General features: G+C 43.4%; 1 protein-coding gene and 1 long non-coding RNA gene across 5 annotated transcripts in view; both read right to left on the bottom strand.

Annotated features, from left to right (window-relative positions):
• Nucleotides 1–20,985, bottom strand: part of LOC143963619 (uncharacterized) — a 463,825-nt gene that overhangs the window by 106,900 nt on the left and 335,940 nt on the right. For all 4 annotated transcript variants that reach the window (XR_013271009.1, XR_013271011.1, XR_013271010.1 and 1 more), the window contains exon 4: nt 16,999–17,140. This is a non-coding gene — a long non-coding RNA (uncharacterized LOC143963619). The remainder of the gene's footprint in view (nt 1–16,998; nt 17,141–20,985) is intronic.
• Nucleotides 7,063–8,541, bottom strand: LOC143962592 (uncharacterized). Its single transcript, XM_077471878.1, has 2 exons — nt 8,062–8,541; nt 7,063–7,761 (listed from the first exon to the last, which is right to left on the bottom strand). The coding sequence occupies exons 1-2, from the start codon at nt 8,533–8,535 to the stop codon at nt 7,441–7,443; spliced, it is 795 nt and encodes a 264-aa protein (XP_077328004.1). The 5' UTR covers nt 8,536–8,541; the 3' UTR covers nt 7,063–7,440.

Below are 20,985 nucleotides of genomic sequence, written 5' to 3'. Positions count from 1 at the left end.
GATGGAAACAGTCCAATGGAGCCCACACACGGTCAGATTAACCGACAACACGGTCCAATCGGACATTTTCCGTCGGAATGTCCGACCATGTGTACAAGGGCCTAGAGTGATTACAAGTACAGGCCTTGTTAGCAGCTGGTTTGATGTGCCAATGTGGTGCCTATTATGTTGGAAAATGAAAAGAGAATTTTGGTGGCACATCTATGACCACATTAATGCAACTGAAATTGGTATCATGAGATCACAAGTTAGTTGTCTTATGGCATAACTACAGCCCTGAGGGGGTTAAGTTCACAATTTTAGATTTTAGATAGAGTCGACATGGATCCTAGAGGAGGAGAGTGGAGAAAAGGTTTGCTATACATTTAAAGATTCCATTCGCTTAGTCTTGATTAAAGGGGTGTCTTTGGACTCGTTGGCTACTTTTTGGAATGTTTCCCTGACTTTTTTTTTGAAAAATAGATGTACCTGGATCCAGAGATGTAGCTTGAAACTTGTGGGCCCCCGATGCAAAAGTTGACCTGCCCCTTCCACTGCACACCAAGATACACCCACCGCATACTCCCAAGTGTTCGTAATTTTTTTTTCAGATATTCATATAGGGAAGGTAATTCAAAAGACTTTGGAAAAAGATTTTCCACATTTTGAAATACAGTACCTCTCCAATTCTTTTTTATACTCTGAAGCAAGAGTAGGCAACCTTTTGAGAGGTGGAGATCTACCTGAACAAAATGAAAGAAATCAAAGATCACTGGGGTTTTGGCACTCTTCTTTTTTTTATTATAGAAAATGAACTAACAATGTTGGTGTCAGTGGGGCAGTGAACAGTGTCAGTGTGGCCGTGAACTTTGCCAATAGGGCATAGAATGGGGTCAGTAGTTTTTTATTTTTATTATTTTTTTCCATTGTATTATATTGTACTTTTTTGTTCTTTCACAATTTTGTTTAGCAGCCCTGTTGGGGGACCTTGATGAAATATGGGGGGGGGGGGGGTCCAAACAGACCCCTGATGTTTAACATTTGGGGAAGAGAAAGGAAATTGAGGACACAGTCCTCTGAATGCCAGCAGGAGGCAGAGGAGGAGAAGCAGGCTTTCACTGGCTGCAGAAGGAAAATGGAAGGCAACAGTTTCTCTATATACTGCTGTAAAATGAGTGTGACAGGGAGGCCGCATGGGCCCCCTGAAGTATACACAGGGTTGCCATTGCGACCCCTGATGTTACGCCAATGTCTGGTGGTGGCCAGTGGTGTTTATTTTTGTTACATAACAAACAGAGCCCAAGAAGACCGTCAAGATCCTCTGGGTTGTAGAAGCTGTCTTCATGGAAACCGCATTTTTTACACCAGCATCAATACTTTGAGATAACAATACTAATAAGATAATCTTATAGATATTGGTGTCAGAGGCCTTGTAGATTTCCCTTCACTAAAATAAAATTTTCCATATATTCACTTTCAAATTTCACATTCAAATTGTTTGGACGGTTGAAAGAAAGATATTTTTATTATGTTAGTATGCTACATTCATTAAACCAAAGCCAATGACAATGGCAAAAGTGGCCCTAGGGCAGTGGTTCTCCACCTTACTAATGCCGTGACCCCTTGATAAAATTTCCCAAGTTGTGGGGACCCATAACAGTAAAATTATTTTTGTAGCGTGGGTTGCCAACACCCAAGGCAAGACAAGACAAGTAATTTGCACCCCTAACCCACAGACATTTAGCGCTTCCAGAGTCCCTTCCACTCGTACAGTAGTAAAACCTCTTATGGTACATTTTAGGATGTACCACTCTCTCTTTGTTCTCCTTTGTTTCCCTTTCATCTCCCTATCCCAGTTTCTTTTTTTCTCCATCCCTCTCTCTAGCCATCTTTATTGCTCTTTCCCTTATTCTTTCTCTCCCTTTTTCTTTGTTCCTCCCCCTCTTTTCCTCTCCCTTCCATGTATTCTGTATTTTTATTACTTGGTGGGGAGTGGGGTGAATGGGATGAGTGGCAGTGCTGGCAGGTAGTGGGGATGATCTGAGAACTGTAGTGGGGACTTTTAATGGCAACTCTAATCACTTTGTCTCCGGCTTTACTCTGTCTCCAGCTCTATGGTGTCTCGCAGAAGTGACACCTATACCGAAATCAGGAGATAGGGTCTCCTCCAGCCCCTCCCACTTCACATTCCTCACCAGTCAGCTAACCTCTATTCTCTGCCCCCCACCCATGCCGTGAACTGAATGGGTGGCTGCAAAGAGGCTGAGTGGGCATCCGTGGGCTCCAGGAACAGACCAGCTTGGCAGCCCCAGGCTCCAGAGGCAGCCCTGCTGGGAGGCTGTGAAAAGGCTTGGAGAGCCCAGGACTTAGTGACCCCTGGCAAATCGTCATCCGATCCCCAGGTTGAGAACCACTGCCCTACAGTGACATTAGACCTTCATTTTTTATAAAAATGAAAATAACAAACATGCTATATTTACAGTACCTACTCTGTGCAGTGGTTTTGCACAGAGCAGCCCAGATCCTCCTTTTCTTGGGTCCCCGCTGGCGCTCCAGGCCCCTACTTTTTGGTGAGTGCTCCCATGGAAAGCAACTTTCCAGGGGGGGCACCTGTGCAGGCTTGCTTTTTTCCCTTTTTTATAAATGATCACATTCTCTCTCTTCTTAGGAGTATAAGAGCTGGGGGGAGGAGACGTAATCTTTGAGTAAATGGCTGTGCAGCAGGGTGTTGTCAGGACAAGTCTGATCATTGGTAGAGAACTGACCAATATGTGCTCTCCTGCTTAATGTGGTCAGTTTTTAATAGGAAAGCAGAGGGAATGGCAATGGGGATGATTTATAGTTTTTTCTGAAAATTCTATTTATAGCAGTGCACGAATATTGAAGCACTATTGTTACATTATTTACATTTTATGTTTACTTTTCATTTTGATAGCGCAGCGTACTATAGTCGATTTGAACAAATTTTGCATGATTTATGAGACATGTATAACGCTAGCTGCTGATTCAAAATAGGAACGTTGTCTGTTAACCCTATAGAGGTACATAGTGGTGGCTCACAGGACATTGTATTATTTATCGGCATACAGTCAATGCAAAAGCTGACTGTACTCTCACTAAATACATTGTTTTCTTCCATTTCAGAGGGTAATGCCCTGTACACATAATGCGAAAATCAGGGCGACGGGTTGTCCGACTTTTTTCGCTTACTAGGCGCGAGTAGAAATTGAATAGGTTACTAAAATCATGAAAATTCTCATACGACAGGAAAAAAAAATCGGAATCGATGTAATGTGTTGTAGTGTATTTGTATTGTATTTTCAGAACGATAAATGTACTGACTAAATGAAAATTGTACGATCTGGTATCGTACAAGGAAAATTTTCATGCTTCGATCAAATAATGTCGTGATCAGCTCTCCAAAGCTATGTACTAACGATCCCATTATCATACGATCACATCGAAAACTGTATTTTTAGTCCGATTTTCAGATCGTGTGTATGGGCCATTAGCCTCAATTCACACGAATGCGTTTTTTTATGCATTTTGCAGAAATGCAGGGGATTTTTTTACATGAGTTCCTATGGAATACGTTCACATCAATGCATTTTTTGTGCCTCTGCATTTTTGGAAAGTGTTGGGGACTATTTTTCCTGCAAAAAGCAGCGTTTTGCATGTAATAGACTTCAATGGACCCGCATCCAAAATGCAAGTACCACGTTTTTGCTGAGATTTTACCACAAGATTGTTTTTTAGCTGTACATTCACTGTATATAACTAGTTGCTAACCACTTCAGTCCAGGAAGGATTTACCCCCTTCCTGACCAGAGCACTTTTTGCAATTAGGCACTGCGTTGCTATAACTGGCAATTGCACGGTCGTACACCCAAGCAAAATTTATGTCCTTTTTTTCCCCACAAATATAGTTTTCTTTTGGTAGTATTGGACCACCTCTGCAGTTTTTATTTTTTGCGCTATAAACAAAAACAGAGCGACAATTTAGAAAAATCGCAATATTTTTTACTTTTCGCTATAATAAATATCCCCCAAAAATATATTTAAAAAAACTATTTTTTTCCTCATTTTAGGCTGATATATATTCTTCTACATATTTTTGGTAAAAAAAAAACGCAATAAGTATATATTTATTGGTTTGCGCAAAAATTATAGCATCTACAAAATAGGGGATAGTTTTATGGCATTTTTTTTATAATTTTTTTTTATTAGTAATGTCGGCAATCTGCGGACACATCGGAGACCCTTTTAACACTATTTTGGGACCATTGTCATTTATACAGCGATCGGTGCAAAAAAAAATGCTCTGATTACTGTGTAAATGACACTGGCAGGGAAGGGGTTAACCACTAGGGGGTGATCAAGGGGTTAAGTGTGCCCTAGGGAGTGATTCTAACTGTGGGGGGTATGGGCGATCTCTGTCATATCACTAGGCAGAATGGGGAAATGCCTTGTTTACACAATCGCGGGCATCAGAGAGCAAGTCCGGCGGACATCAAGTCCGTGGAACCTGCGTTCACGGAGCACATGGCGGCACCTGTAATGCCGCATCTTAAACCTGTACGCCCTTTTGCCCACCTGTGCCATTCTGCTGATGTATATCATCGTGCGGCGGTTGGGAAGGGGTTAAAAACTGATGAGTCATCAACTGTCAGCTGGCATCCCCGGTAAATGTAAATAAAAGAATTGCTGGCAAAAAAAATCATAAAAAAAAACAGCATGGGCACTCTCCCCCCCCCCCCCATGCCAAAATGTAAAAAAAATATGGCGTGTGGGCCAATCAAAATCCATACCAGACCTTATCTGAGCATGCAGCCTTGCAGGTCAGGAAAGGGAGGGGACGAGCAAGTGCCCCCCCCCCTCTTGAACCATACCAGGCCGCATGCCCTCAAAATGGGGGGTGGGTGGTTTGGGCAGGGGGGGCTCTGTGCCTCCCACCCCAAAGCACCTTGCCCCCATATTGATGGGGACAAGGGCCTCTTCCCGACACCCCTTGCCCAGTGGTTGTCATGCTCTGTGGGCAGAAGGCTTATTGGAATCTGGAAGCCCCCTTTATCCGGCCTGCCCCCTCCGGTCTTCCTCTATCTTCTTCCGCATCTTCCCCCTCCGGGTTTCTCCTTCTCCTGCTTCTTCTTCTGCTCTTCTTCTTTATCCTGTCTTCTTTGTCTGGTGTTCTTCTTTCTCTGCCGCTGCTGCCGTCAATGACCCTTCTCCGATGCTGCGTCCCGCTGATCCGTCCGCGCCGATGTCAAACAAGTCTTAAATAATGATGGGGCGTGGCCATCACATAATGGCATCCGGAGTCCCCACCCCTTGTGACTTCACAAACCCACCATGCCCCGGTCAGTGATGTCACAAGGGGGTGGGGCCTCCGGAAGACGTCACCTGCCCCAAAGCACTCACCCCCACATGTTGAGGGCATGCGCCCTGGTGTGGTTGGGGATGCATTCGCTCATCCCCCTCCCTTTCCTGACCTGCCGGGCTGCACGCTTGGATAAGGGTCTAGTATGGATGTTGGGGGGAACCCCAAGGCATTTAAAAAATGCGTGGGGGGTCCCCTCCAAATAGATGTGTTCAAGCCTCAGTGTGAACTGGTCTACTGCATTGCCCAAGAGAAGTTTTAAACTGCCACACCCTCTACTTTAGCTCAGACTAGTACAGGCTGTTTCTGTGCAACAAGCCCCAGATCTTCACATCATATACATAGTTAATGCCCATTTTTGCTGGTAGCTGCTAAGCTAGTTGTAGGTGCTGGCACAGGAAGATAACATGGAGCCCAAGGTTTGCAACCTTTCAGCAGCAGCATTTTGTGTGACTGTTTTATCTGGTAACTATGGGTGAAGAAGCTGTTAGTTGCAGGGGAGAATGCTCATCAGGAACATGAAGGGGCTGCGGGAAGCCTTAATTTCACGCCACAACACTTATTTTGGTAATTTGGGGACCTCTGGTTGTCATGCAAGAGAGGTGTTCCCAAATAATCACTGCATGCTCCTGGTGGTTTCTCACAGCCACTAATCAGATTGAAAACTGCCTTGGATGTCTAATGCCGCGTACACACGGGCGGACTGTATGGCGTACTTAGTCTGTGTGTGGGCTTCAGCTGACTTTTTCAGCGTGCAGTCCGGCGTACTAAGAATTTCGGATTTTTCGAAATTCTGTCCGTCGTACTTTGGTTTCAGCGGACAGTACGGTCGTCAGTATGCTAGTCGGACGGACTAAGAATGACGCATGCCCAGAAAGGATTTACAGGGCGGAAGCGCTCGGTCTTGTAAAACTAGTGTTCGTATTGAAGCTAGCATATTCGTCATGCTGCTAATTTTGTGTTTTTTTAATATAGCACATTCTTTTCTTCTTCATAATGCAAGAAAAGTGAAGTAGCTTTGCTGCTTATATTCACACAGAGTTATCCCAAATGTTTTTATTCATCCTCATCCTATGATTAATATTCCAATTTGAGAATATATATATATATATATATATATATATATATATATATATATATATATAAAAACTTCAAAAAAAAAATATATAGATATCTAATTTTATAATTTATCTATTACTATATATTTTTGGAACTACTATTGTTAGTTTAAAATTATTTATTTATTTTGCTTTTTTTTGTGGGGGGGGGGGGGGGGTTTAAACTAGATGGACTTGCGTTTTTTTTGTCCAAGCAGACTATGTAAGTAGAGATAGATAGATAGATAGATAGATAGATAGATAGATAGATAGATAGATAGATAGATAGATAGATAGATAGATAGATACCCAAACCAGCATTTTAGCTTATACATGATTGAATGTTCAAAATCAGCAGAGCTTCCCCTCATTTCAAATGTTAAGCCTCAAATTTACAGCGACTGCACTTCCAAGTGCACTTGCAGTGCTTTAAAAATTGCACTTGAAGTTAGCATATTTATATTAACATGAACGTGTGTTTTGTAAATAACCCCCAGAGTCTTTTGACATGTACCTGCCTACTCACAAATAAACTCTGTTTTTTTAATCCAGAATAAAAAAAAATTACAATATTTTTGGAAATAATAAATCTTTATTTTTAGTCTGTACAAAACAAAATCAAGAGGGAGGCAACACTGGAGACACTTTTGAAGTTTGTGAAGCCTTTTGTCCCCCAGGCACACATCAAGTCAGTGGCCACCAAAATTCAGATCCTGTGTAACATGAAAATAGGGAGCACAACATGGTCCTAGAATCCCACAGACCAGGAACAGCAGCAGATGAGATCTATGTCCCCAGACTGTGGTACTACAACAGCCTGCGTCTTCTGTCAGAGCAGACTGAAGCCAGGCAGTCACTTCCGACTCTTCCGTCTAGCCTTCCCTCCACGCTTCGCTGGAGGCTGTGCCTCTGGTGGTGGACTTGTGGTAGGAGGAGGAGCAGTAGGGTCTGTGTTGTACAGTCTGGTGGTTGGTGTTAGCTCACCCTTCAGACCCCGCTGAATACTGTCGAAGAAAATCGCTTCGCACAAGTTGCGCTGTCCATTTCAAGCAACTTGCTTGCCAAATATGTAGCGTAGGCCTCTTCAGGATTGGGGGGTTTACTTAGCAATTGGCTGGCTTGACGTATAAGCGCCAATGACTCCTCCTCTGTCTGCGTCATCCTCCTGGGCCTTTTGCTGGCTAGGCGGAGGGGAGGGACCTGACTTTCGGTCCGACTCCTGCTGGGCCCAGCTAGCTCCTGCGTGTGGCTGGTCCCGGCCTCCTCCTCCATACCACTGGTCCCGGCCTCCTCCTGGGTGAGCTCATCCTGTGTAAAAAATAAAGAAATAAAGAAATAAAATATGTCTATATTTTGAAATCATCAATCACTGACAATTTTACAGTTCTCACTTGCAAATACATTTGTCTTGAAATACAAAAGGCTATCATTTTGACACCATCATTTTTCCATCAGTTCACCAAGCTTTTAGCCACATTTGTGGAAACTACTGTATCCTTATATCTAATTTAATTTGTGATGAAATCCTAGATTTGGAAGCAATTCAAACATTGAACTTTACATCATTAATATTTGAGCAATCCTAACTTTAGAAACTATAAAATATACCTGGCTCCAGCTGGGCGCATCAACTTCGTCCAGCAAGGAAGGGTCTGGATCTTCCTGGGGTGGCTCACCTGAGGTGGAGGGAAGGGTGGAGGGAAGGGTAGATGGAAGAGTGGAAAGTGACTGCCTGGCTTCTGACGGGTCATCCAGAAAACGCAGCCTGTTGTAATACCACAGCCTAGGTACATATATCTCATTTGCTGCTGCTCCTGATGTTTGGGACTCTAGGATCTTGTTGCGCTCCCGCCTATACTTGTTACGCAGGCCCTGAATTTTGGAGCTCACAAACTTAATGTCTGCCTGGGGGAGTCGGGTTTTAACAAACTTCAAAATTGTCCCCAGTGTTTTCCTCCGGCCAGGACGGCTTGAATATAGTGGGTGCTTGGAATCCCACAGGTTCCTGTGCACCTCAAATATATCAATGAATGTTGACAGGAATGCCTCCTCCTTAAAGGGGTCCGGAGTGTACTTTTGCATTTTGAGTTCTGAAAAAAAAAAAAAAAACATAAATACTAATGTCAGACCAAATGCACACTATTTATATTGTGACAATGTAGGCGAGACACACACTACACCAACACTACACCCACCCACACTACCCCCACACACACACTACCACACACACTACCCCCCCACACACACACTACCCCCCATACACCCACCCCCACCCCCACACACACTACCACACACACTACCCCCCCACACACACCCACACAAAACACCAACCCCACTCAACCACCAACCCACATTAAATTCAACTAACCATCCACAAGGTAAAATCCCACTATATACATTCCTAACGCAGGCCTAAAACCCTAAAAATAAAAAGATAACCATTTTACCGTCGCGTGTATCACTCGCTGCTTCCGTTCGGACAAACGTACGGCCTTGCGGTAACGCTTTATATACAGCGCATGCGTTCAAGCTCCGCCTGCGTCGCCCACGTTGCCCGCCCCTGACATTCCGTGTGACCGTATTTCCCCGCCCCTTTTACCCTCGTTCCGCTGTGGGAGATTGAATAGATGAAGATGGCGGACGGATTTTCAGTTAGCAGCGCGGAGGAAAGCCCTGAACCCCATGCTTCCGGAACAAGGAAGAGGTTTAAGGCCACAAACATGGCCTTTGAAGAGATGGTGGAGATGGTGAATATACTGAGAAGGGAGGATTACGATGGGGAAAATGGCCCGTATCCCAAACCCAATATCCGAAAAGATGGCATCATGACGATAGTTGTGAGCACTTTGGAGAGCAAATTTGGGGTCCGAAGAGCCAAAGATCAGCTCCGGAAACGATGGTCCGACATCAAATCCAGGGAGCCGGACCAATACAGGAGAATCAAAAAGGCATTGAAAAAAAGTGAGTACTCTGCGCTTATCGTGACGGTCGTACATAATCGTTCGTATAGGTGTATACGATATATTTGTAAATCTGGCGAATTTGCTCGTTTGTGTGGTTAATCGTTCATGTAATGAGCGAATATGCTCGTTCGTATATGTGGACGTAAATAGCGTGAATTTGTATATGGTGTAAATTTATCTGGTGTTGGATTAGATTTTAATTAGTTATTAATTTTTTTGTATTGTTCATGATAAACTGAATTGTCACACTCAGTTTAGGATATCCTTGTGTACATGTCTTTATAGCTGCAGCTGTTTCATAAATTTATTCAGTGTAATGTAGTCTAACTAAAAAAAAGAGATAGATAGATAGATAGATAGATAGATAGATAGATAGATAGATAGATAGATAGATAGATAGATAGATAGATAGATAGATAGATAAAATGCTGGTTCAACATCTGGACTGGGAATCATTTAGTGTAGTTTGGGACATCATAGAACATTTTTTGACATAATCACACACAGGTACTCCAGGGGATGATTCGAGTGTGTCCGTCTATGAAACTTGGACAAAAGATATAAAGTATCGCAGTTTGGTTAAAGGCTAGGTTCACATTGCTGCAATGTACGAGATTGAATGTGATTTGCACCGCACTGCAGTGCAAATCACATGTGATCTCTGTGTGATGCGATTTCAGCCATACATATAGTATGGCTGAATTCGCATCGCATCCGGCCCAAACTTGTACATGGCCCTTTTTTTAGTCCACAGCAGAATCGGATCACATGGGTGTTCACACTATGTGGTCCGATTCCTGTCCGAGTTTAAAGATTGCACTGTGATATGAGAAATAATTTGGAGGTGTCAATAAAACTTTACACTGACACTCCCAGCAGGTCACATAGGGCAGTGTGAACTGCCTCCGGGAGGCATGCGATGCGTGAAACCACAGTAGATTTGCAGCGTTCGCACATCGCAGCAGTCTGAACACAGCCTAACTAAAAAAATATCATTTAAATGATGTATTAAACTAGGATCTTGTAACAACCAGCTAATAATTGTACACCACTTCAAACCAATGTTTCATATTCCAATTTCTGAACTCAAATATCACTATGCTTAAAAGTATACCTTTTTTTTTGTTTTTTCATTCTCATAGGGGAACAAAGACTAAGGCCGCGTACACACGGGCGGATTGTCTGTCCAACTTAGTCCGCTGAACCGTGTTTCAGCGGACAATCCGCTCGTGTGTGGGCTTCAGCTGACTTTTTCAGCGGACTATCTGACGAACAAAGTCTTACGGAATTTCCGTAATTTTGTCCGTTCAAACTTGGTTTTGTCCGTCCAAACTTGGTTTCAGCGGACAGTCCGCTCGTGTGTAGGCAAGTTGGACGGACTAAGTATGGCGCATGCTCAGAAAGGATTTACACGGCCGAAGGTTGCATTGCAGTGTATAGGACGTCGTTTTTCTAGTCCCGTCGTACATGCTGTACACATCATCATGCACGCTTTCAGCGGACTGTCTGCTCATCGTGTGTGGTCAAGTCCGTTCATTCAAATTTTGAACGGACTGTCTGTCGGATTGTCTGACGAACTTAGTTGGGCAGACAATCCGCCCGTGTGTACGCGGCCTCAGACAAGAGGTGGAGCAGCCCAGGACCCCCCGACCTCACCAGCCTGATTAGGCAGTTAGCCCAAGCCCAGTGTCCGAGCTGGAGCAGCCCAGCCCAGTGTCAGAGCTGGAGCAGCCCAGCCCAGTGTCAGAGCTGGAGCAGCCCAGCCCAGGGCTAGATGTGGAGGAGGAAGAGCTGGTGGAGATACGCACCCCACAAAGTGAGTGTCTGACAACCCAGCTTAAGGTAAACAATTAATGGCTGTATATTTTAACAAAATTTTTTATCTACACATGTTTTTAGGTGATGATCTGGTTGTGGAAGGACAAGCCGTGGAGCCATTTTCCTCCGACAGTGCCCAGAGACTGATTGGTCAGATCATGGCCTGGAATGGCAAGATTGATCAAATGCAGAACAAGATGCGAAACATGCAACAACAACTGGACACTATGAAACAGGAAATGAAGAACATGATCAATGTTTTAGGGAGAATCTAAGCCCCTTTTCCCTAAAACGAAAGATCATGTTCTTCATTTCCTTGTAAAAAAGTTTTTAATGTTTTTATAACATTGTTTTTAGAGGCCAAATTTTGAAGATGCACACGGTGTGTCAACATGTGCTATGTGCCATCAGAGGATCGCAATGTACGCATTTTGTGTTTGCAAACCCTTCCTCATTCTAGTATGTGAGAGGAAGGGATTGCACCCACCAAACACGTCCATTGATCACTCATGATGGTAGATAGCACATGTTGACATTACCAATTTTTGGTGTGCATCTTCAAAATTTGGCTTTACCCCTTGTTTTCTGTAAATAGTTAAAAATTTGATTTTATTTATTTTTTTATTTTATTATATATATATAGATATATATATATTTTTATGTTTACAAAAAAAATAGTTTACCAAAACAAAACAAAACAAAAAGGAAAATACCAAAAAAAGAGGCACTTGTTGGAATGTGCACTATTAAAAAAAAAAAAAAAAAAGATGTGTGTGTGTGTGTCTCCTTCTTTCAATACTCAATACCAGTTTGGGAAGTCATTTTGTGTTTTCTGTCACAAAGGGCCTTATTAACTATTGGCAAAAACCACTTTGCAATACAAATGCACTAGGACAGCAATATGCAATTAGTGGAAATCCAGCTGTTGCAGAACTACAAGTCCCATGAAGCATAGCAAGACTGACAGCCACAAGCATGAGACCCAGAGGCATGATTGACTTGTAGTTTTGCACCAGCTGTAGGTCGGCCAATTGCATATCCCTGAATTAGGAGAATGTAGGAGACAACCACCTTGAAAAGCAAACAAGAACCAAACATAAAAATTGGATCAGACAATATATATTTAAAGAAAAGGAAATCTTTATTGCTCAGCTGGCATTGGAATAGCCCCCCTACCATTAAAATAGGTGACATACTGGTCACGCACCTCACGTGCTGTTTGGGGGGCTAAGCCAGGATGGGCATGATCCAGCCCTGTGAGTTCTGGCATTAGTCCGGCCTCAGGCCCAATTGGCTGCAGGTAATGGGTTCCAGAATGTTGTCTTAAAAAGTTGTGTAAAATGCAGCAGCAGAGAATGACATAGTTCAGTTTGTACTCTGCCAAGTTTATTGCTGTCAAAAACAGACGGAACCGGCTGGCCATAATACCAAAGGCATTCTCCACAACCCTTCTTGCTCTGGCCAGCCGGTAATTAAAAACCCTCCTCTCCGGGGTGAGGGTCCTTTGGGGGAAGGGCTTCATCAAATGGTCACTCAGACCGAACGCTTCATCAGCGATAAAAACAAAAGGTAGACCCTCCACATTATCAGCATCTGGTGGCAAGTCCAGGCCACCAGTGATGAGACGGTGGTAGAACTCGGTTTGCCTAAACACTCCTCCGTCAGACATCCGGCCATTCTTCCCCACATACAGAAAGTCATATTGTGCTGACACCACCGCCATTAACACCACACTATGGAACCCCTTATAATTCCAGTAGTAGGACCCCGAATGGGGTGGGGGCACAATCCGCACATGTTTCCCGTCGATCGCCCCTCCACAGTTGGGAAAGTCCCAACGGGCAGCGAACTGGGAAGCCACAGTCTGCCATTCCTGTGGCGTGGAAGGAAACTGGGGAGTCAAACACAGGGAAAAAAAAATTAGTCATTAAATCAAAACAATTCATAACAAATAAAACTCAAAAACATTTTGGAACAGCAGTTAAACATAAATATTGAAAATGTTTTTCTGCAAAAAAAACAAATAGACGGCCCAATTCCCAGATTACTCAGCCCTCTGATGGACCAGGGGACATAAGTTATGTGGGTGAGTGGGGTGGGGGCCTAATTAATGAGTATACAATCCCTGCAACCAATTTGAGTGGGGTGGGGGCCTAATTAATGAGTATACAATCCCTGCAACCAATTTGAGTGGGGTGGGGGCCTAATTAATGAGTATACAATCCCTGCAACCAATTTGAGTGGGGTGGGGGCCTAATTAATGAGTATACAATCCCTGCAACCAATTTGAGTGGGGTGGGGGCCTAATTAATGAGTATACAATCCCTATATATATATATATATATATATATATATATATATATATATATATACAAAGGGTGTATACAAAGAGTATACAAAGGGTGGGGGGCAGTAAAACAGTACAATGGAGCTGACAATATGAATTAGAGAAAAACAGTCTCGGCTGTGGGTGTATAGGGGCCCAGGATTGCATGCTGGGGACGTTAGTGAAAGCAAATATGCACGTGGGACACAAAAAGGTAAAAGCTATAAAAAAAAATGACACAAAAAAAAAAAATACATAAAAAAAAACAATTGCATGCATTCATATAAAGGGGACATTCACAGCATATTCCTGTCATGGATATTAAAAGTCATGATGAAATTAATACAAACATACAATGCATATAATGCAATATTAAAAGAACAAACTTACCTTCATATATTCCTTCTGCAGGACCCGAATAATGGCAGAACAGGTCTCTGGAATAATGATCCCCAGAGCCTGGGGAGAGATGCCTGTAGAGAACTTGAGGTCCTGAAGGCTTCTCCCTGTCGCCAAGTAGCGCAACGTGGCGACGAGCCTCTGCTCCGGAGTGATGACTTGCCACATGCAGGTATCCTGCCTGCTGATATAAGGGGTCAGCAAAGCCAGCAGACGGTGAAAAACAGGGTCCGTCATCCTGAGATAATTCCTGAAATCATCAGGATTATTCTCACGGATCTCACGGAGTAAAGGCATATGCGAGAATTGGTCACGCTGGCGCAACCAATTCTTTGTCCATGAACTCCTCCTCACCCTGTTCACAGACTGGGCTCGGGTCAAAGTATTAACCCCAACACCAAGCCCCCATATAGCACGAACTCGTTCCCGAGTACGTCCACTCTCCATGGCTTTGAAACGGTCGGCTGGACAAACAAGCTTAACTGAACGCACTGAAGAACAGCCAGACCTATGAAGAACGACCTGAAACCCAGAAACGAGCGGACCAGAAGCGCCTAACAACAGGTACCAACTGATCCACGCGTACCGAAAGACAGATACAAACCTCACAGGCAGACTGCGCCGCAGAAAACGCACAAATTAAGCTGAAGTCTGAAAAGCGCGAATCGTCTCTAACCAAACTTCTACTAACGCAAAGTCAGCAGAAGGAGCCCAAAGGGTGCTTTGCTGTGTCTTGGACTTCCTATTTCTAGTCCCTTCGTACGTGCTGTACGTCATCGCGCAAGCTTTCGTCGGACTGTTTGGGTATCCGTGTGTGGTCAAGTCCGTTCAGTGGAAAGTATGACGGACTGTCCGTCGGATTGTATGACGGACTAAGTACGTCATACAGTCCGCTCGTGTGTACGTGGCATAAATGTAACTGGTCACGCAGGAATCAGAGGGAAAGAGTTTTTTTGGCACAACGTTTAGGAATTGCTCCCCAGTAACCCTGTGAAATGCTCTCTAAGGCTGGCCATAGATGGATCAATTTTTTCGATCAGTCAGCAGGCTAATAAAAAAAAAAAAAGAAGGATTTCACCATTCACAGTAGCTCCTCCACTATCAGAATGCACCGATCAGAGCTGTAGCCAATTGGTTGATTGATTGAATGAAAATGTTCTAACATTCTTGTTTAAGAGAAGCCAATCATTAGATCAACTTCTTTTGAACAGGAATGACCACAGATGGATCAAAATTTGGGCAGTTCAGCAAGGACTGCCCGAAGTTTGATCCATCCATGGGCAGCTTAATTGTGGTGCTTTACATCAGATTCATTAAGATTATATAATACACTTAGTTAACTTTATGGTCATAGTATACAGTGGTGTGAAAAAGTGTTTGCCCCCTTCCTCATTTCCTGTTCCTTTGCATGTTTGTCACACTTAAGTGTTTCGGAACATCAAACCAATTTAAACAATAGTCAAGGACAACATAAGTAAACACAAAATGCAATTTGTAAATGAAGGTGTTTATTATTAAAGGTGAAAAAAAATCCAAACCATCATGGCCCTGTGTGAAAAAGTGATTGCCCCCCCCTTAGCAGCAACAACTGCAACCAAGCGTTTGCGATAACGTGCAATGAGGCTTTTACAGCGTCCTGGAGGAATTTTGGCCCACTCATCTTTGCAGAATTGTCCTAATTCAGTTACATTAGAGGGTTTTCGAGCATGAACGGCCTTTTTAAGGTCATACCACAACATCTCAATAGGATTCAGGTCAGGACTTTGGCTAGGCCACTCCAAAGTCTTCATTTTGTTTTTCTTCAGCCATTCGGTGGTGGACTTGCTGGTGTGTTTAGGATCATTGTCCTGCTGCAGAACCCAAGTTCGTTTCAGCTTGAGTACACGAACAGATGGTCGGACATTCTCCTTCAGGATCTCTTGGTAGACAGCAGAATTCATAGTTCCTTTTATCACGGCAAGTCTTCCAGGTCCTGAAGCAGCAAAACAGCCCCAGACCATCACACTACCACCACCATATTTTACTGTTGGTATAATGTTCTTTTTCTGAAATGCAGTGTTCCTTCTACGCCAGATATACTTGGACACACACCTTCCAAAGAGTTCCACTTTTGTCTCATCGGTCCACAGAATGTTGTCCCAAAAGTCTTGGGGATCATCAAGATGTGTTGTGGAGAAATTGAGACGAGCTTTGATGTTCTTTTTGCTCAGCAGTGGTTTTCTCCTTGGAACTCTGCCATGCAGGCTATTTTTGCCCAGTCTTTTCCTGATGGTGGAGGCATGAACGCTGACCTTAACTGAGGCAAGTGAGGCCTGCAGTTCCTTGGACGTTGTTGTGGGGTCTTTTGTGACCTCTTGGATGAGTCGTCGCTGCGCTCTTGGGGTAATTTTGGGCGGCCGGCCACTCCTGGGAAGGTTCACCACTGTTCCATGTCTTCGCCATTTGTGGATAATGGCTCTCACTGTGGTTCGCTGGATTCCCAAAGCTTTGGAAATGGCTTTATAACCCTTTCCAGACTGATAGATCTCAATTACTTTCTTTCTCAATTGTTCCTGAATTTCTTTGGGTCTCGGCATGATGTGTAGCTTTTAAGGATCTTCTGGTGGTCCTTACTGTGTCAAGCAGCTCCTATTTAAGTGATGCCTTGATTGTGAACAGGTGTGGCAATAATCAGGCCTGGGTGTGGCTAGAGAAATTGAACTCAGGTGTGGACAACCACAGTTATAGTATGTTTTAACAAGGGGGGCAATCACTTTTTCACACATGGCCATGATGGTTTGGATTTTTTTTCACCTTTAATAATAAACACCTTCATTTACAAATTGCATTTTGTGTTTACTTGTGTTGTCCTTGACTATTGTTTAAATTGGTTTGATGTTCCGAAACACTTAAGTGTGACAAACATGCAAAGGAACAGGAAATGAGGAATGTGGGCAAACACTTTTTCACACCACTGTATTTGCAGATTTGCTGGACAACATTAATATCTCACTGTTTGATTTAACTTTCCCCAGTTCATTGATCATAGCATGTGCTTACTTGCAACTTTATGGTCCAGTGATCTTCATCGTGCAACCAGGATTGTGCTGGACAGCTTCAGACTCAAATTTCAAAAATCCTCAATGCAGTACTGGCTTACACAAGGTCCGTATTCACTTCAGAGGAAAACCCATCTTTCAGCCTGTCAATCAATAGAACATCTGTCATTCTTCTGGTTCATCATTTTCATAGTTTCATAGTTTCATAGTTAGTTAGGTTGAATAAAGACACCAGTCCATCCAGTTCAACCTGAGTGAGTGTCTACAATTGTCCCTTTCCCTGTGCATTGCTACACCCACAACAGTCCCTACCGTCAAGGAGCCCACAATCCAAGGTCCCCATTCACATACTAGGGCCAATCTTGGACAGAAGCCAGAAACCAATTAACCTACCTGCATGTCTTTGGATTTTAGAAAGTTAGGATTTTAGAAAGTTGCTCATGGCAACCAGACAGTAGTGTAGAGTCACACATTTCCCCCTGCTGTACCTGGTATTTTCACTACACACTCTTGCTGAACAATAACACTTTAAGCAACAGACAGCATGGATTCATGAAAGACAGAAGTTGTCAGACAAATCTGATTTCTTTTTATGAGGAGGTAAGTAAAACCTTGGACAGAGGGGTGGCGGTGGACGTGGTATACTTGGATTTTGCAAAAGCATTCGATACAGTTCCGCACACATGGCTCATGTGTAAGGTAAAGTCTACAGGTTTGGAAATATCAGTTTGTAAATGGATAGAAAATTGGCTAGAAGACAGAATTCAAAGAGTCGTGGTTAATGACTCTTACTCTGAATGGTCTAAGGTTATCAGTGGTGTACCCCAAGGTTCAGTGTTGGGACCCTTACTTTTTAACATCTTTATAAATGATATTGGGTCTGGCATCAAAAGTAATATTTCTGTCTTTGCAGATGACACCAAGATATGCAGTGGAATAACGTCTTTACAGGATGTCTCCAATTTACAAGCCGACCTCAATACACTGTCTAATTGGGCGACTATGTGGCAGATGAGGTTTAATGTTGATAAATGTAAAGTTATGCACTTGGGGCCTAAGAATATGCATGCATCATACATGCTAGGGGGAGTACAACTGGGGGAATCCATAGTGGAGAAGGATCTGGGGGTTTTGGTAGACCATAAGCTCAATAACAACATGCAATGCCAAGCTGCTGTTTGCAAAGCGAGCAAAGTCCTTTCTTGTATTAAGAGAGGTATGGACTCCAGAGAAAGAGATATAATTTTGCCCCTGTTCAAATCATTAGTAAGACCTCACCTGGAATATGCCGTTCAGTTTTGGGCACCAGTTCTCAAAAAGGATATCGGGGAACTGGAGAAAGTGCAGAGAAGGGCAACCAAACTGATAAGAGGCATGGAGGAACTCAGCTATGAGGAGAGATTAGAGGAACTAAATTTATTCACTCTTGAGAAAAGGAGATTAAGGGGGGATATGATTAACATGTTCAAATATATTAGGGGTCCATATAGTGAACTTGGTGTTGAGTTGTTCTCTGTACGGTCAACCCAGAGGACACGGGGGCACTCTTTACGTCTAGAGGAAAAGAGATTTCAGCTTCAAGTACGGAAAGGTTTCTTCACAGTTAGAGCAGTGAAAATGTGGAATAGACTCCCACCAGAGGTGGTTCTGGCCAGTTCAGTAGATTGCTTTAAGAAAGGCTTGGATACTTTCCTGATGGTACATAATATAACTAGGTACTAACATAGGTAAAGTTGATCCAGGGAAAATCCGATCGCCTATTGGGGGATCAGGAAGGAATTTTTTTCCCCTGCTGTAGTAAATTGGAGCATGCTCTGCTGGGGTTTTTTTTCGCCTTCCTCTGGATCAATTGTGGGCATAAAATTGGGTATCTGGATTGTACGATTATTTTTTATTTTATTTATTTGTTTTTAAGGTTGAACTGGATGGACTTGTGTCTTTTTTCAACCTGGCTAACTATGTAACTATGTAACTATGTAACTATGACCATTCTTCACAAGGCACTTACTCTATGCTGTCTAATCACCCCATGGCCTTCCAGTAGCAGATGTTTTCTCTAAATTATAGTCATTCTCTACTACTACTACTACTACTACTACTACTACTACTACTACAACAACTCCGTATAGCAAGCATTGTTCATCTTGCTCCTTCATCATCCAGTGATCAAGAGAATCACACCTCTGTGATAATTTACCAAGTCTTAAAGGTGATGTACTGTATAGCCAAAGCTATTTGGCTATACTTCTTCTGTGAAGCCCGCTGCCAGCTGATGTGAAGCCCATTGTCAGCTGATGTCACAGAGCTGATCCAGTCTCTGAAAAGATCCTGACCATATGGTTATGATCCACCCAGAATCCACCCAGAACTCTGGACTGGCACCTGGCTCAGCCTCTCAGCAATACACCAAAACCTGAGCCCCCTCCACAGCTCAGCACTCCAGTGAGTGTTGGAGGGGCCGAGCACATAAGCTGGATACTCGGGACAGTCTCTCAGAGCTCTCTGCTCAAAGCAGAGGTGGGGGTGGGGGGGGGGGAACTGAGCAACCGGTGATGTTTGATCACTCAGTTCTCACTGCAGAGCCGACAGGGAACAGATGCATACTTCACAGGAATGACTTTATTACAGCACAGAGTGGTGCTGTAAAGGTTCTGTGAGCTGCACATGCTCGGCTCAGTGTACGTTACAGCTGAAGAAGCATTTATGACGGAAGAAACCACTAGGGTCTCTTCTTTTATAAAAACTTTCAAAATGTTACGTTTTACTGCTTCCCATCCAACCTATTTTAATATGATGGCCGAGTGGGAGACCTGTTATTCTGTGAGGTCTTCATACACAGAAGATACATACACGACAGATCACTGTACCGGGTCACTGTCTATACCATTGTGACCATTCACAGCAGATCACATGACAATTGTACACAATGAATGGCTTTGCTTCATGCCATTCACTGTGTACTATTGTGATGAGGTCTGTGATTGGTCACAGTGATCCCATGGTACAGACAGGGCCAATCACAGCCCATCTGCACCATATGATATCATCTCCCCAGTGTAGTACAGTGGGTAAGGAATAACTCATTGTTATTTATTTTTTTACATACTGCCACCTGTCTGTGTCACTGGTCCCCGCCACACCTTGATGATGCTGTACTGAAAGACAGTATGTAAACAATATGTAAAAACTGGTAAAAAAAAAAAAATCATAATTTTCCATGCCTCTTACTACATACCTTGGACTGTCTACTTTCCAAAAAGGGGTCAGCTGGGAGATATTTGTATTGTCCTGGTATTTCGGGTCTCAAGAAATGTGACCAATTTTCAAGTTCCTCCACCCCAAACTTGCTTATCTATGTCTTTATGGACCTTGCTTTGTGCACTGGTCCAAATCATTTGGTGTAGAGGGGATTATGGTGTGGGGTTGTTTTTCAGGGGTTGGGCTTGGCCCCTTAGTTCCAGTGAAAGGAATTCTTAAGGCATCAGCGTACCAAGACATTTTGGACAATTTAATGCTCCCAACTTTGTGGGAACAGTTCGAGAATGGCCCCTTCCTGTTCCAACGTGACTGCACACCAGTGCACAAAGCAAGTTCCATAAAGACATCGATGAGAGAGTTTGGGGTGGAGGAAATTGACTGACCTGCACAGAGGCCTGACTTCAACTCGTTAGAACACCTTTGGGATGAATTAGAGTGGAGACTGCGAGCCAGGACTTCTCCTCCACATTAGCGCCTGACCTCACAAATGAATGGTCCAACATTCCTATAGACACACTCCTAAACCTTGTGGAGAGCCGTTATAGCTGCAATGGGTGGGTGGGCCTACTCAATACTGAACCCTACGGACTAAGACTGGGATGCTTTTAAAGTTAAAGAGGAAGTAAACCCTTCCAAACAACTTGGACCTATAGGTAAGCCTAGATTAAGGCTTACCTGTAGGTCCAAGCAATATCTCCTAAACCTATATGGTTTAGGAGATATTTGCCCG

Source organism: Lithobates pipiens, unplaced genomic scaffold, assembly GCF_037356315.1.
Source record: "Lithobates pipiens isolate NorthernLeopardFrog02 unplaced genomic scaffold, aLitPip1_a1.2 Scaffold_8, whole genome shotgun sequence".
Lineage (NCBI taxonomy): Eukaryota > Metazoa > Chordata > Amphibia > Anura > Ranidae > Lithobates > Lithobates pipiens.
The sequence above is the reverse complement of the archived record's forward strand: the minus strand, read 5'-3'. Positions and strand labels throughout refer to the sequence as shown.

Bases quoted from the DNA above. Each gene is read 5' to 3' on its own strand.
- LOC143962592 (XM_077471878.1), bottom strand. From the start codon at position 8,535: ATGCAAAAGTACACTCCGGACCCCTTTAAGGAGGAGGCATTCCTGTCA. The intron at 7,762-8,061 runs GTATATTTTATA...TTTTTTACACAG, and splicing joins ATGCGCCCAGCTGGAGCCAG to GATGAGCTCACCCAGGAGGA.